This window comes from Mustelus asterias, chromosome 18 (assembly GCF_964213995.1).
Source record: "Mustelus asterias chromosome 18, sMusAst1.hap1.1, whole genome shotgun sequence".
NCBI classification, from domain to species: Eukaryota; Metazoa; Chordata; class Chondrichthyes; order Carcharhiniformes; family Triakidae; genus Mustelus; species Mustelus asterias.
Window position 1 is genome coordinate 53,555,927 of NC_135818.1, and position 16,329 is coordinate 53,572,255.

Below are 16,329 nucleotides of genomic sequence, written 5' to 3' on the forward strand. Positions count from 1 at the left end.
GGGGGGGGAAAGAGACGGTACAGGGGACGGCGAGGGCTCCGGGCGGGCGGGGCGGGAACGGCGAGGTCCTCGGGCGGGCGGGGCGGGGACGGCGAGGGCACCGGGCGGGCGGGGCGGGGACGGCGAGGGCCCCGGGCGGGCGGGGCGGGGACGGCGAGGGCCCCGGGCGGGCGGGGCGGGGACGGCGAGGGCCCCGGGCGGGCGGGGCGGGGACGGCGAGGGCCCCGGGCGGGCGGGGCGGGGACGGCGAGGGCCCCGGGCGGGCGGGGTGGGGACGTCGAGGGCCCCGGGCGGGTGGGGTGGGGACGTCGAGTGCCCCGGGTGGGGCGGGGATGGCGAGGGCCCCGGGCGGGCGGGGTGGGGACGTCGAGTGCCCCGGGTGGGGCGGGGACGTCGAGGGCCCCGGGCGGGCGGGGTGGGGACGTCAAGGGCCCCGGGCGGGGACGGCGAGGGCTCCGGGCGGGGACGGCGAGGGCCCCGGGCGGGGACGTCGAGGGCCCCGGGCGGGGACGTCGAGGGCCCCGGGCGGGGACGTCGAGGGCCCCGGGCGGGGACGTCGAGGGCCCCGGGCGGGGACGTCGAGGGCCCCGGGCGGGGCGGGGATGGCGAGGGCCCCGGGCGGGCGGGGTGGGGACGGCGAGGGCCCCGGGCGGGCGGGGCGGGGACGGCGAGGGCCCCGGGCGGGCGGGTCGGGGACGGCGAGGGCTCCGGGCGGGTGGGGTGGGGACGGCGAGGGCTCCGGGCGGGCAGATGGGAAGGACAGGTGGATGGCGAGGGCCATCGGTGGGGGGGGGTATAAATGTTTTGATGCGAATACTCCAATGAATTTAGCCCTGCTTCTTCTCCAGCAGTGAAAGTGTTGATTCCCTTCTGCAGCCTCATGATGTGAAACTGAATTTTCAGCAACAAAATTCACAGAAACGAGTGAAGGTGAACACTAACTGTGATGTGCAAGTGCGCTTGAAGATACCTCATATCTCGACAGCATAGTTTCACACCAACAAGCTACACAAGAATTGGATGAAACAAAGTATTATTCCTAGTTTAATTGCATAACTAATAATATTTTATTGCATAACTAATTTTGTACAGATAAATAGTAATTGCATTACTTTGATATGTACAAACACATTTCAATGACATTTAAACTGCTTGTGTTCTTCATAATTATTACATAACCTGCAGCTGGTATATGAAAGTTTATTTAGTTTGGCGGTTCAAATTAGATTTAAAGTTTTTCAATATTTTTGAGCGGGGATTAATCGGAATAATTTTGGGTTGAATTGAGGGATTGGGAGGGGCAAATAGCAGGAGGGTAAAAAATAATAAGACATTAGCTGAGATCTGAATAAGAGGGAATGCAATAAGATTGAAGTTAGGTTTAAAATGCATGGTATGCGAATGCACAGAGCACGGTACAGTTATTGAGTTGCAGGTGCTAATGACCACGTGGGAACATGATGACATGGCAATCGTGGGAGTCCTAGTTCAAAAACTGGGTATGAAATATTCCTGAACACTAAGCGTCAGGAAAGTTAGGGTTGCATGGTGGCACAATGGTTAGCACTGCTGCCTCACAGCACCAGGGATCCGGGTTCCATTCCCAGCTTTGGGTCACCGTCTGCGTGGAGTTTGCACATTCTTGTCGTGTCTGCGTGGGTTTCCTCCGGGTGCTCCGGTTTCCTCCCACAGTCCAAAAGATGTGTGGGTTAGGTGGATTGACCGTGCTAAATTAACCCTAGTGTCAGGGGGATTAGCAGGGTAAAAATGTGGGGTTACAGGAATAGGACCTGGGTAGGTGCAGACTCGATAGGCTGAATGGCCTCCTTCTGCACTGTTGGGATTCTATGATTGAGGGAGGAAAGAAAGAAGGAAGGATGGCAGTATTGATTATGGAAAATGTTACCGTGCTGGTGAGAGAGGATGTTCTCAGGGGTCAAGGACAGAATCTATTTAGTTACAATTTAGGAACTGTAGCGGTATCGTTACTGGGTGTATTCTACAGCCCACTGATGAGTGGAAAAGATACAGGTTAAAAAACAAATTGCAAGGGAATTACAGGAAAGTGCAAAAACTATGGGGTAGTTTTAATGGCGGGCTTTAATCATCCTAATATTGATTGGCATCATAACGGTTAAAGGGGTTAGAGAGGAGGGAGAGCTTATAAAATGTGTTCAAGAAAATTTTCTACATCAGCATGTTTCCAGTGCAACAAGGAAGGAGGCAATGCTGGATTTGATTCTTGGTAATGAGGTTGGACAAGTGGATCAAGTCTCAGTAGGGGAACACTGAGGGGACAATGAACATTGTATCATAAGGTTTAAGTTGACAACGGAAAGGGCAAGCAGTTGGAAGTGGGCCAACCTCGGTGGGGTAAGAAGGGATCTGGCCCAATTAAATTCGAATCAAAGATTGGAAGGCATAACTGCAACTAAACAATGAGTTGCCTTTAAAGAGGAGATAGTTTGGTGCAATCGAGGTAAATTTGTACCTAGGGAATGGTAGGGCAAGCAAAGTCAGAGTTCCCTGAATGACGACAGATGGAGAGTTAAGATAAAACAGAAAAAGTATGCGGGTGACAGATGTCAGGTGGATGATACGAGTCAGAAACGGGCTAAATGTAGAAAGTTCAGAGGAGAAGTGAAAACTAAGCAAAGTAAAGGGGCAGGTGTTGCACCTTCCCCTTCCTGTGGCATCTTCCCATGCAATCGCAGGAGCAGCAATACCTGTCCTTTTATCTCTTCCCTCCTCACCGTCCAAGGGCCCAAACACTCCTTTCAGGTTAAGTAGTGTTTCACTTGCACCTCCTTCAATTTGGTTTCCTGTATTCACTGCTCCCAGTGTGTTTTCCTCTACATTGGCGAGACTAAATGCAGACCAGGTGAGTGCTTTGTGGAACACCTTCACTCCATTTGAAAGCATGACCCCCACCTTCTGGTTGTTTGTCATCTCAACTCGGCGTCCTACTCTCATGCCTACATGTCCATCCTCAGCCTGCTGCAAAAATCCAATGATGCCCAATGCAAACTGGAAGAGCAACACCCCATCTTCCTATTAGACATGTTACAGCCTTCTGGAGTCAACACTGAGTTCAGCTACTTTAAACTGTGACCTCTCCCCTCCATCGTGGCTCCTCCTTTTTGCTTGCTGTTGTTTGGTTCCCTTGGCTTGTCCAACACAACTCCACCCCTCTCCCACATGGCTACTGTCCCTTGTTTTACTCCCACTGAGCACTGACCTCTGTTCTCCTGTTAGCACATTCTGCTACCCTACCTTTGCCACTATTAACACTCTTCAGTCCCTAATGGCGCCATTAGCAGCCCCTTTGTCTCATGTCCATGACATCTTTGTCAATCTCTCCTCAACTCAGACCTATCACTGCCCCCCCCCCACCCTTATAATTTGTCACATTTCTATTTGTAAAAAAGTCAGACTCAAAATGTTAACGGAGGTATTAGAAAGGCTTGTTGTACATAAAATTGTTTGGACCAAATGCATCTAAGGATACAGAGGAAAGCAAGGGTAGAAATTGCTAAAGCCTTGACAAAAGGAAAATGCATTTATTGCAGAGCAACCCAATGTTGTTACTCTGGCCCCTCCAGTTGCTGTAACACACCTTTTGCTGTCCACTATGGAGGGAATGACATGGATTGAATTCACGTGACGTTGGATTCAAAACATCATAATTTCAAGGCCATGCATTTTCTATCACCAAAGTGTTAGCTAATCAACACAATCATCTTGCTTTTTATTTTATTCTGATTTTTTTTTATGCTTGGGAGGACTTGGCCACTTCTGTTCTGAAGGGGACTAAAGTCATGTCTTCCTAGCTCTTTATTTAAGTTCTAGTGCATCACATGAAAAGATGCAGCAAGTTAATTTAAAGGAATGCTCAATTATTTCAGAGTATTACAACAGTTCAGTGAATGGAAGAACGATGCTGCGGGATGCTCACTGTTGTGTCAGCATTCATTTAGTTTCCCACTATTCAGTTTCCCATTTCACTTCTCCAATTTTGAGGCTGGTCAAAAGATCAGAATCGGAAATCTCAGAACCAGATTCTCCTACCTGCATTGAACTTATCATGGTGCTAAGTGCAAATACTGTAGCAGAATCTCTGAGAGTTGACTGACTGTCAAATGTCCCTTGGGTGTCCATCAGCAGCACTGCAACCTGCAAATGAGACAGAACTGTTCGTGAACTTTGAAAGCCAAGTAAATGGCAATATTATCTGCAAAAAAAAAAGAATCGACTCTACAGATGCACCAACACAATTGCAAAACTGAATAATCTAGTCCCTCTGATTAGAAAACAGAAAAGGTAAGTAGTGCATTTTAAATAAAATGATGTTAATCATTATTATACAATCCTAATCGTTTCATTATGGACAGAATTTTACATTGCTCTGGCGGGCACGTGCCCAACCCTGAAGCATGTGAAATCGCGCAAAATGATATTGGGCGTGCATCCCGCTGTCATCGCACACACGCACGACATTTTGGTTGGCGGGTACGCATGGAAGTCGGAAGCACATCCGCCAACCATCCAAGGCGGCAATTTATCCGACTAAGGGCTCATTTTACGTGGCCTGTCTATTTTCATGCTTGCTGAGCAGGCCAATTGGCCAGGTGGCCTACATGTTTTAGCTGCAAACTCGATCCGGAGCTGGATGAACTGTTCGTGTTGAAAGGAAATTTTTTTTAAGTGTCTGGGGATGGAGCTCTCTGTTTGAATGTGCTGCTGAGACACTCTTTTTCTATCCTAATTTATTTTTCACGGGTCAGCAGCTGTTCCCGAGGGAGCACATTGGAAACACTGGCCTGCGCCCTCTCCGGCTGCACTGAGCCTTTCCCGACACATGTTTCATGCTGCTTGTTAACTGGCCAGCCAGGGTGGAGTTGCGGCCTGCGGTCGATCGCAGCCGGGAATGCGGTTCTAGCCCGTTTCCTGGACCACCAAGGCCCAACGGACAAAAAATTCAGGCCTATATCTCTGCTACATAAAGGATTCATTGAATATCCTCTGCAACCCAATAATTATAAAAAGACCAAATCTAACAATGCGATTATGAATTCTGATTATTCTTCTGTCTGCTGTTAACATCTTAAATTAGAATAAAATCAGCAAATGCTGGAAATGTCCAGCTGGGAGGGGGAAATGTCCACATCAAGGAGGGGGAAACAAACATGTAAAGTTCTGTACTTTGGCTCTATTCACCTGATGAAGGAGCAGCGCTCCGAAAGATCGTGATACCAAATAAACCTGTTGGACTTTAACCTGGTGTTGTGAGACTTCTTACTGTCCTCACACCTTAAGGCAGTTTGAGAATTACCACACTGTCTGAAGCCCATTCCTGAAGAGAGGTGGAAGGAGGCTTGTGTGGAGCATAAAGTCCGGCGCAGGCAAGCTGGGCCGAATGGCCTGCTACTGGGCTGTAAATTCTATGCAAATTCTTTATCTGTTCTCACCTTCTCCCCATCAGGTTTGTCCACCAGAAACACTTCACTCCATATCTGTATCCCTGTTGTTTCTCGCTCTGATCCTCCACGCCAGGAGAAGCCAGTCAAAGGCTCATCATAGTGACCTAGCCAAGCATTGCGATCCTAAACAAGAGAAATAAAACAAACACTAACATAAAATTTGCTCACGAATACCATGGTAATCTTTTGAATTGCTGCCACTGGAAATATAATTCTAGTCAAAATCCAAATGACCCTTGAACTTGAGTGTACGTTGGAAGGGAAATACTCAAAAGGAATCAAGGCCCTCCTGCATCTACAATTCTGTGGAAAATGGCTTGTGGTGATATAATCTTCCTCCAGTCAGCCCAACTCACTCACTGATGTCTTGGTCAGTGCCTTCAGCAGGACACTTGATCAAGTTTACAAAACAATCGGTCTCTTTGGGGTCCCTTGGTCACTGCTTCTGGTTCAGCAGCCCCATGCCTTCTGGGATTTTCCACTTTCCTTCTATTGGGTAGGGAGAACTTAATTCGGAGCTCAGCTTGCATAGCAACAGGTGGCCAACCCATGAAATAGGTTGAGACTGAGTTTCGCGCATATCCAAAGGTAAAAGAGCAGAACCCTGTTCTTTGTGACATCATCCCATTAAGGTTTGGTTTACAAAAAATATTTAATGAATTCCAGATACACTTTCCTGAATTGCACCCTACTTTATTCCATTCTGAATGGACAAAGGAAGTTTGATGTGCAATGGATGTGGCCTAGCCTTTACCTCATTCTACCATTACCATCAAACCTGGTTCAATGTGCAGAGCAGGAGAGCATGCAAGGTACAACACCAGGCATACCAAAACACAAAGTGCCAACCCCTGCTGAAGCTGCAACAAAGGCCTACATACATGCTAAACAGCATGCGATAGAGCAAAGCAATTTCACAACCAATAAATCAGATCAAAGTTCTGCAGTCCTGCCACATTCAGTCACATATCACGGTGGACAATTAAACAGCGAACCAGAGGAGAGGATTCCACAAATATCCCTCTTCCACCTTGAAGCACAAGGGTGGCAGATGCATGGGAACGCCACCACCTCCAGGGCACTCACCTTCTCCTGACTTGGAACTACATCGTCTTTCCTTCACTGTCACCGAGTCAAAAACCTGGAACTCCTTCCTACCGGCACTGTCAGCACACCTACAGAAAATGGACTGCAATGGTTGAAAGAAGTCTCACAACACCAGGTTAAAGTCCAACAGGCTTATTTGGAATCACGAGCTTTCGGAGTGTTACTCCTTCATCACTCACCTGATGAAGGAGCAGTGCTCCGAAAGCGCGTGATTCCAAATAAACCTGTTGGACTTTAACCTGGCGCTGTGAGACTTCTTACTGTGCCTACCCCAGTCCAACCGGCATCTCCACATCATGGTTGAACGAGACAGTTTTCCACCAGCTTCTCATGGGCAGTAAAGGATGAGCTACAAATGCTGGCCTTGACAGCAATACTCACACCCCATGTATTAAAAAAATCTTAAACAGAAACAGATTTTACATATTTTTGTTGCAGTGTTTACCATACCATTTTAATATTTAAGAGTTAATTCATCATTTTTGAATTTTTCATTAATGAGTGTATTTACTCATTAAGAGTGCAAGTTTGGAAGTCCATTTTTGTGCGCAAATCATGAGGAAACAGGCCATCGGTGAATTACTTAGAGAATCTCAGCAGGAAAGAACCAGGAGGAAAATAAAATAGGGCACGTGAAATAGAGTTCTAAAAATATCAGCTATTATGTGAGCTCAGAGAGTCATAAAGCAGCTGATGCAGAGTCCCATGGCAGGCAGCAAGTGAAGGTAAATTTAATGTCGGGGTTGGTTTGATGCACCCAAATTTTTCATCTTTGACATTTAACTGCTGGCTTTCTGAAAAATCAGCAGCTGTCAATTATGATTTAATCGCACACCTCCACCACATCATCTAAGGGACATCACGGTGGCACAGTGGTTAGCACTGCAGCCTCGCAATGCCCAGGGACCCAGGTTAAATTCCTGGCTTGGGTCACTGTCTGTGCGGAGTTTGCACGTTCTCCCCGTGTCTGCGTGGGTTTCCTCCGGGCGCTCCGGTTTCCTCCCACCGTCTGAAAGACGTGCTGGTCAGGTGCATTGGCCGTGCTAAATTCTCCCTCAGTGTAATCGAATAGGCATCAGAGTGTGGCGACTAGGGGGTTTTCACAGTAACTTCACTGTTAATGTAAGCCTACTTGTGACACTAATAAATAAACTTTAAACTTTAAGTCCACCTGAGGTAACATTCAGGTGGGTGGTAGAGTGAACCTGAAACAGGCTGGTAAAGAGGTTTAAATGTGCAAATTAGTGTCTCATGCCAATTGTTGGACCCCATTTCTAACTTTAAAGGTACAAACAGACATAGTGTGCATCATGCACATTCATTTTTACCAGAAAGTGAGCAGCCCAGCAAGCAGTCTTGAAGGGACTGGGGGAAGATGCCCATAAAACGACAGAGAGAGTTTTCAACTTTGATTTGGTTGGGCCAGGAGGAGCTTTGCCACTTGGCATCATTGCTGACCCTCCTCCCCCAACCTTCCCACATCATCCCCCATGCACAGCTCCATCCCACCGTTACTACATCTCACCAGAGCAGAGCTGACCTGCACGAGAGGTGGCTGATTTCCCAGTCTGCACAATCAGCAAGGTGCAATTGGAAACCCTGCTGCAAATTCCACATACCAGGAAGTGAGAACAGGGCTCAAAATGACACAAGTCAGAAACGAGAGAGGGGCACCACCAACTCTGGTGTCACCCTTGGTTCAATGGTAGCACTCTTGCCTCTGAGTCAGACGGTTTTATGTTCGAGTTCCACTCCAGAGGCTTGAGTGCATAATGTAGGCCCATCCTGAGGGAGTGTGACACTGTCAGAGATGCAAATCTCACCCGCTGTCCTTTGGATGAAATGTTAAACTAAGGCCCTGTTTGCCCTTTCAGGTGTTTGCAAATAACCCTACGAGGACGTTAGTAGATGCAATTCCCCAGGTGTCCTGGCCAATGTTTATCTCTCAGCTAACATCAGAAAGAGATCATCTGTTTATTGTCACATTGTTGTTTGTGTGACCTTGTTATGTGAAAATTAACTGCTGCATTTATATAGTACACTGATGTCTACACCTGAAAAACACTTCATTAGCTGTAAAGCAATTTTAGGGCATCCTAAACACTGTGGAGCTTTCACTGGAGCGATGGAGGATGATAGGACACAGTGGTTAGCGCTGCTGCCTCAAAGCGCCAGGGATCCTAATTTGATTACAGCCTTGGGTGACTGTGTGGAGTTTGCACATTCTCCCCAGGGCTCCGGTTTCCTCTCTCAGTCCAAAGATGTGCAGGTTAAATGAATTGGCCATGCTGAATTGCCCCTTTGTGTCCTAAGATGTGTAGGTTAGAAGATTAGCAGGGTAAATGCATCGGGTCACGGGGATAGGGCACGGGGGGTTGGGCTTGGGTAAAATGCTGTCGGAGAGTCAGTACAGACTCGATGGGCTGAATGGCCTCCTTCTGCACTGTAGGGATTCTATGATTGGAGATATCTTTGCCCCATGTGCTCAAGCTCATGATTTACTTATTATCTTTTAAATGATGAGAAGTGATGAACAGAGGGAAGTAGAAATATTTAGGAATCCAAGTACTGAAAGCTTGTGGAAGGGACAATAATAATTTGAATGGAAGTTTATAGAATAGAATAAGAATTCTTACAGTGCAGGAGGCGGCCATTTGGCACATCGAGTCTGCACTGACAGCAATCCCTGCTAGCCCCCCTGACACCAAGATTCTGGTTTTACTGGCATGGCTGCCCGAGGCTCATACGTTCTGCGAGTCTCACCCGCCCCAATAAAATCAGGGCCTAAGTATCAATTTAGCATGGCCAATCAACCTAACCTGCACATCTCTGGACTGTGGGAGGAAACCCACGCAGACACGGGGAGAATGTGCAAACTCCACACAGTCACCCAAAGCCTGAATTGAACCCGGGGGTCCCTGCCATCACGAGGTGGCTGTGCTAACCACCGTGCCCAGTGCAGGTTTACCAGAATGAGACCAAAGTTAATTTCTGAGGACAGGTTGCACAGACTAATCTTGTACTCTCCTGAGCATAGAATATGAAGAGGTGACTTAATTGAAGTGTTTCTAAAACAATTAAAGGATTTAGGGTCAAAACGGAGAAACTATTTCCTTTCAAAGGAAAAGCCAGAACATGCTGTGCAACCTTAGGTTTGGAGCTCGGTCATTTGAATGGTGATGTCCGGAAGTAATTCTTCACCTTAAGAGAACTGGAAATCTGGAACTCAATTCCTCCAAATGATTATTAAGGCTAGGTCAGTTGAACATTTCAAAACTGGATGAATGGATTTTCTGTTAGGGAAGAGCATTAAAGAATATGGAACCAAGGTAAATGTTGTTGAAATATATATCAACCACAATCAAATTGAATGGCAGAGCTTGATGGACTGGATGGCCATCCTCTCTTCCTGCCCCCTCTCTCTGGCAAGCTCCTTATTAAAATTTGGCTGACCAGAAATTTCAAGCCCTATTGAAGAATGTTCTAAGCATGGAGGCTTCCTCCATAATTGGCATGACATTAATTCTGCTGCCTCTGCTTCGTAAAGTGTGTACATGGTACTGCTGTGCCCATTTTGCATCTGAAAGTTGCAAACAGAGTTCTACAACTGCAGTAGGGTCCTAATTTGTATATATAACGACGGTAGTGAATCAATCGCAGGAAAGTTTGCTGTCATTATATGTTCACATACAAATTAACTCTCATCACATAGATATTTCATAGAATCCCTATAGTGCAGGAGGCCAGTCGGCCCATTGAGGCTGCATTGACCGCAATCCCACCCAGACCCTATCCTGTATCCACACATATTTACCCTATTAATCCCCCTGTCAATAGGGTCAGTTTAGCGTGGCCAATCAACCTAACCCGCACATCTTTGGACTGTGGGAGGAAACCGGAGCACCCGGAGGAAACCCACGCAGATATGGAGAGAATGTGAAAACTCCACACAGACAGTGACCCCGAGGCCAGAATTGAACCCGGGTCCCTGGCACTGTGAGGCAGCAGTGCTAACCACAGTGCCACCCTCAAGTGACAAAAAATCTGTATGGTTTACCCACATAGGAGCAAAGTTTATGGGGAACGTGACATGGATACAGCAGAGAAAAGTCAGCCCAGAGAAATACTCCTGAGAGATGTGGAGATTGATTAGCTCACTTAGCTGGATGGCCAGTTTGTGATGAGGAGTAACTCCAACAGTGCAGGTTCAATTCCCATACTGGCTGAGGTTATTCATGAAGGCACCACCTTCTCAACCTTGCTCCTCACCTGAGGTATGGTGACCCTCAGGTTAAATCACCACCAGTCAGTTCTCAAACGTGAGAGAAGCCTATGGTCATCTGGGACTGTGGCAAAATTTACATTTAGGGCAGCACAGTGGTTAGCCCGGCTGCCTCACAGCGCCAGGAACCCAGGTTCAATTCCTGCCTTGGGTATGTGGGGTTTGCATGTTCTCCCCGTGTCTGTGTGGGTTTCCTCTGGGTGCTCCGTTTCCTCCCAGAGTCTGAAAGATGTGCTGATTAGGTGGATTGGCCATGCTAAATTGTCCCTTAAGGCCCCAAGATACATAGGTTAGGGGGATTGGTGGGGTAAATGTGTGGAGTTATAGGGTTGGGTTGTGGGGGGGGGAATGGGCCTGGCTAAGATGCTCTGTCAGAGACTTGGTGCAGACTCGATGGGCCAAATGGCTTCCTTCTGCACTGCAGGGATTCTAGGACTATCTGGGTGAAGTTTTCCTTCCTTTTTTCAAGTCAAAAAGCACAGTCTCAACATACAAAAGCAGGATTTATTTTTAAAGTGGTTAGATAGAGCGCAGCGTTCGACAGTCCCTCCCTTTCAACAAATGGGTCAATCTGATAAACAAACTAGAAAACCTGATGTTTCACTGCTTATTTACCATCGCTTTTTGTAATCATGATTAGTCATGGCATTGCATTGCATTGAATATTAACTCCCCGTCCCCCCAACACCACGGAGGTATCTGGGGCGCTTCCGTCCCGTCCTGTACCCTACCCCCTCCAAGATGAGCATTGCCAAAATCCCCAGTAACCTCCCCACGATCATCCCCAGCATCCACACCCACCCCCCCCACCCAATCATCCACAGCCCCCCCCCCCCCGCCCCTTCCCAATCATCGCAGGCATCCAGGAACTGCCTGGCCATGTTTCTCTCCCCCAGGGGCTATATTTACCTTCTTGCCCCCAAGGGAATCTCCTCGATATGTTTACGTTTTTAAAAATCTGTCAAGAACCTCGCCGACGGGACAGTGGGGAGGGATAATTTGGTGAGGGGACTAGTTTATCACATGGAAATTTATTAAAATGTGTTAAAATCAGATTCTTGCCCATTATAGGCACGAACCTGATTACGGCATCCACGAAATTCAGAAAGCAGGTTCACACCGGAGTCAACTGCACTTTTTGAATCTCACGGGATCCTGACCCCACTCGACCAATCCCGTGCGCAGAGTCAAAATCTCTTCCTCCCCCCCCCCCCCCAATCAGGACTTTTCTTGCATTTAATCCAGAATCCGATGTGAAGTAGTTAATATGACAAACAACATTCCAAAGGCTTGTCAGACGGGCTGGGTTCCTCGTGCGGCTTTCTGCAAAAACAAGGTTGCTTTGTTTGCAAGTATCGAGTCAAAGGGAGGTGGAAAAATCAGTCAAGATTTCTTGACTGCTCTCCAGTGGTTCCATCTAGAAAATGAACATGTGAATACTGGACGGGGCAAGATCGAGCTTGACTGTGACACACCCCCCATTGCAAAACAGCCCGTCAGCAATTGCTGTACAGACAAATTAAAATTGGTTATTTGCAATGATGCTGCACCACCCAATGTGTCAATGCTTTCAGGAGGAGACGGAAAACAAAACTGGAGGCTGGAGAAATATAGGCCCAGATCATAAGTTTAAGATTGTTTATTCGTGTCACAAGTAGGCTCACATTAACACTGCAATGAAGTTACTATGAAAATCCTCTAGTCGCCACACTCAGGCGCCTGTTTGGGTACACCGAGGGAGAATTTTAGCATGGCCAATGCACCTAACCAGCACGTCTTTCAGACTGTGGGAGGAAACCGGAGCACCCGGAGGAAACCCACGCATGAATGAGGAGAACGTGCAGACTCCACACAGACAGTGACCCAAGCCGGGAATCGAGCCTGGATCCCTGCCGCTGTGAGGCGGCAGTGCTAACCCACTGTGCTGCCCTTGCAGAAAGCTGTGAAGCAGAGACATACACTGCTGACTGCATTAAAAATACATTCTCACCTGTTGCAGGGGCTAGAGCAGGAACCCGCTCTCCCGGCTGCAATGTGGATCCACCTACAGGATAAGTAGGGAGGCCTAATGGTGACATATCATTCCAGCAGTCATGTCTCCTTTGGCATCACGAGCTGGAGACATGCCCCTTAACGTCTGCCTTCAGCTCAATTTCTTTCGAGCTTTTCTTTCAATTGATTTTTACTTTAGCTCCCCCTACCCTATAACTTAGCATTTCTCTAACAGTGGGACTAAGGAGCATTGGTGAGTTGAGATATGGGACCGTGAGGTCCAGCCTTTTGTTTGCTATCTATCTTATCAACACTAATCAGCCAGCAAAATAGTTCTGTGTTGATTAAAAAAATTAAACTGGCAGTATCCAATTCATCATTTATGAATAAGAGTGGAACTCCACAGGACAATTAGATCATTTTCAGTTCATTTCATCCAAGTAACTTGTGTGCCTCCATTCAATTTTGTCTTCGAAGAATTCTGGTAGATTTGGGAATATTTCAAAAAACTTGACCACTCTGTATTCTTTGAATGTAGATGAGCAATGTTTCTAACTGATGGAACCACCTACACCACATGGACTGTGGTCGTTCAAGACAGCTCACCATCATCTTCTAAAGGGTAATTAGGGAGGGGCAATACATGCTAAATGCTGCCCTCACCAGTGACATCCGTATCCCACAAAAGAAAATGTTTTTAAAATCCTGATGTGTGTTTCAAATTTTTGAATAATTGGCTTTCCTCCAGTACTCAGGCCAACTTCTGCATCTTTGGCTTCATCTATTTCATGTCCATCGAACAAGATAGAATCCCCAAATATGAATATGGATGGTACGCTGAATGCTATAGGATGTACTGGCACTGGATGGGGGTCAGAGAAGATTCATTAGGTTGATTCTGGAGTTGAGAGGGTTGGCTTATGAGGAGAGACTGAGTAGACTCATTGGAATTCAGAAGAGTGAGGGGAGATCTTATAGAGACATATAGGATTATGAAGGGAATAGATAAGATAGAAGCAGGGAGGTTGTTTCCACTGGCAGGTGAAACTAGAACTAGGTGGCATGGCCTCAGAATAAGGGGGAGCAGATTTAGGACTGAGTTGAGGAGGAACTTCTTCACCCAAGGGGTTGTGAATCTATGGAATTCCCTGCCCAGTGAAGCAGTTGAGGCTACCTCAGTGAATGTTTTTAAGGCAAGGATAGATATATTTTTGAACAGTAAAGGAATTAAAGGTGAGTGGGCGGATAAGTGGAACTGAGACCACAAAAAGATCAGCCATGATCTTACTGAATGGCAGAGCAGGCTTGTGGGACCAGATGGCCTACTCCTGCTCCTAGTTCTTATGTTCTTATAGGATGCACAGAACTGACATGAAAGTTTGGGTTGCAATAATTGTGCGATATACTGTTTCTGTGGGCATCTATCCAATTCCTTTTGTTTGTACTGATGCACTCTGTGATCAATCAGCCTTATTGAAACTGAGCCATAAAAAGCATCACACATTCCGAAGGTGACTGCAAGAACAAAAGGCCAGATTTTCTGTCTGTATACACATTCAACAGAAGTCAGACACCTTGGAAAGAACATCAGAACAGTAGCAGGTCATGTTGCTCCTCAAGCTCTCGCTCCAACCTGAAACACATTGTTTTAATCATTATCCTTGGGTCAACCTCATGAACACACTGGACAAGTTCCCCACATCTCCACAGCAGGATGGGGAATCAGGTGTTGCTGTAGGACTTAAAGTCCTGCGGCAGTTTAAAGGTTACGCTTTGGCATGACAAAACAGCAAATCTTTTCTTAGTTCACAACATCTGAAAGAAGATCAGGAGTGCAAACAGTGCCCTGTTTTTCACCAGATGCATTGAAATAAATTCTGCTACAGGGAATGAAACGTAGGGAGGTCTCCAGTTGGAACAGAGTGGCTTAAAGCCAACAGCTAATCTGCTGGACAGCACGGTGGCACAGTGGTTAACACTGCTGCCTCACGTTTGATTCCCGGCTTGGGTCACTGTCTGCACAGAGTGCACGTTCTCCCCATGTCAGCATGGGTTTCCTCCCACAGTCCGAAAGACGTGCTGGTTAGGTGCATTGGCCATGCCAAATTCTCCCCCATTGTACCCAAACAGGCACCAGAGTGTGGCCACTAGGTGATTTTCACAATAACCTCATTGCAGCGTTAATGTAAGCCTACTTGTGACATTAATAAATAAACAATGGAAATGGTAGCAGTGGCTACCAACGAAACAACATAGTAATTGAACCAGGAAACTTAAGGCAATGAAATGGATGAAATTTAGCAGCTTAACCAAGTCAGCTAAGATGGAGAAGACCACTACCAGCTTCCAGTTATTCAGTGTCCAATGAATGCACAGCATCTACAAATATCTCTTCCTTCTCACCATGTCAGTGGGCCATAAGCACCCATTATGCTGCACCAGTGGCTTGTGGAATTGTCCTTTTACTTGAATCCTTGCATGATTCAGCCCCAAGATCATTCTTCCAAGTAATGTAGCTGCATGGTGCATAAATGCATCAAAATACTCACGTTTTGTTGCAAACAGACACTTGGGTAGCACTCTATATGACCATGATAGTTACAACTCTCACTTTTAAGAATATCAGAACAGTCCACAAAGCCTGTCGAGGCTGCTTTGCCATTCAATAGGATATTGGCTGATCTTTGGTCTCGACTCCACTTTCCTGCCCATACCGCAGGTGGAATTCTTCCATTTTGAGACTAAATGCAGTGGTGAGCAGCTTCAGGTTCGAAAGCATTGGTGCCATATTTAAATATCAGTCCAGCATACTCCTATCACTCTCTCCAGCCTTCACTAGACAATGCAGGATGTCAGCAACCCAGAGGAAAATGGCTAACAACCTCAAGAGAAAGTCTGTTCCTCAATTCAACCACCTTTCCCCAGAGCCCATCACCTGCAAGGTGCCCATGCCCCAACTGGACCTCTACCCAGCGCCTCTGGAGACTTCATCCATCCCCTTCTAGTAAACGATGTGTTATACCTTTAATTCCCTTGTTTGAGAGCTTTTCATGAAGGCTTGTTGTGGTCCAGCTTCCCTCTGCCTTCCATTGTTTGTCTTCTTCATCCATCTTGCCCCTCCCCCTGCCATCGTGAGCCCTCACCCTTCCTCCCACCCCTTGCACACCCCTCCTTCTACAGTGTCTCCCTTGTCTTCATCAAGCCACCCCCACCTTTGCTTCACAGCCCACTCCTGGTCAAACTCTGGACCTTTATTGCAGTGGCTGCATGAAACCATAGCACAATGCTGTCCAAGTAGACACTGGTGTGTGGCACCAAGGGAAAGAAGACCCTGTTCTCTCCAACCGAGACAGTGACATAGGAGGGTCCATGAGTCCACCAGCATGGTGCTGACCATGAAGACCAGCTCAGCACGAAGATGGAGACAGGAACTGTTCTACGCCAGCAGAGTGGTGAACAGTTCATCAG

General features: G+C 47.2%; 1 protein-coding gene across 2 annotated transcripts in view; it reads right to left on the reverse strand.

The window, feature by feature from the left end:
* Nucleotides 1-16,329, reverse strand: part of atl1 (atlastin GTPase 1) — an 88,124-nt gene that overhangs the window by 39,958 nt on the left and 31,837 nt on the right. For both annotated transcript variants that reach the window (XR_013500037.1, XM_078233950.1), the window contains exons 3-4: nt 5,469-5,603; nt 4,069-4,173 (exon numbers count right to left, since the gene is read on the reverse strand). Coding sequence is in view for 1 of the 2 variants with exons in the window: in XM_078233950.1 (XP_078090076.1) it covers nt 4,069-4,173; nt 5,469-5,603 (240 nt within the window). In the remaining variant the exon portion in view is untranslated. The remainder of the gene's footprint in view (nt 1-4,068; nt 4,174-5,468; nt 5,604-16,329) is intronic.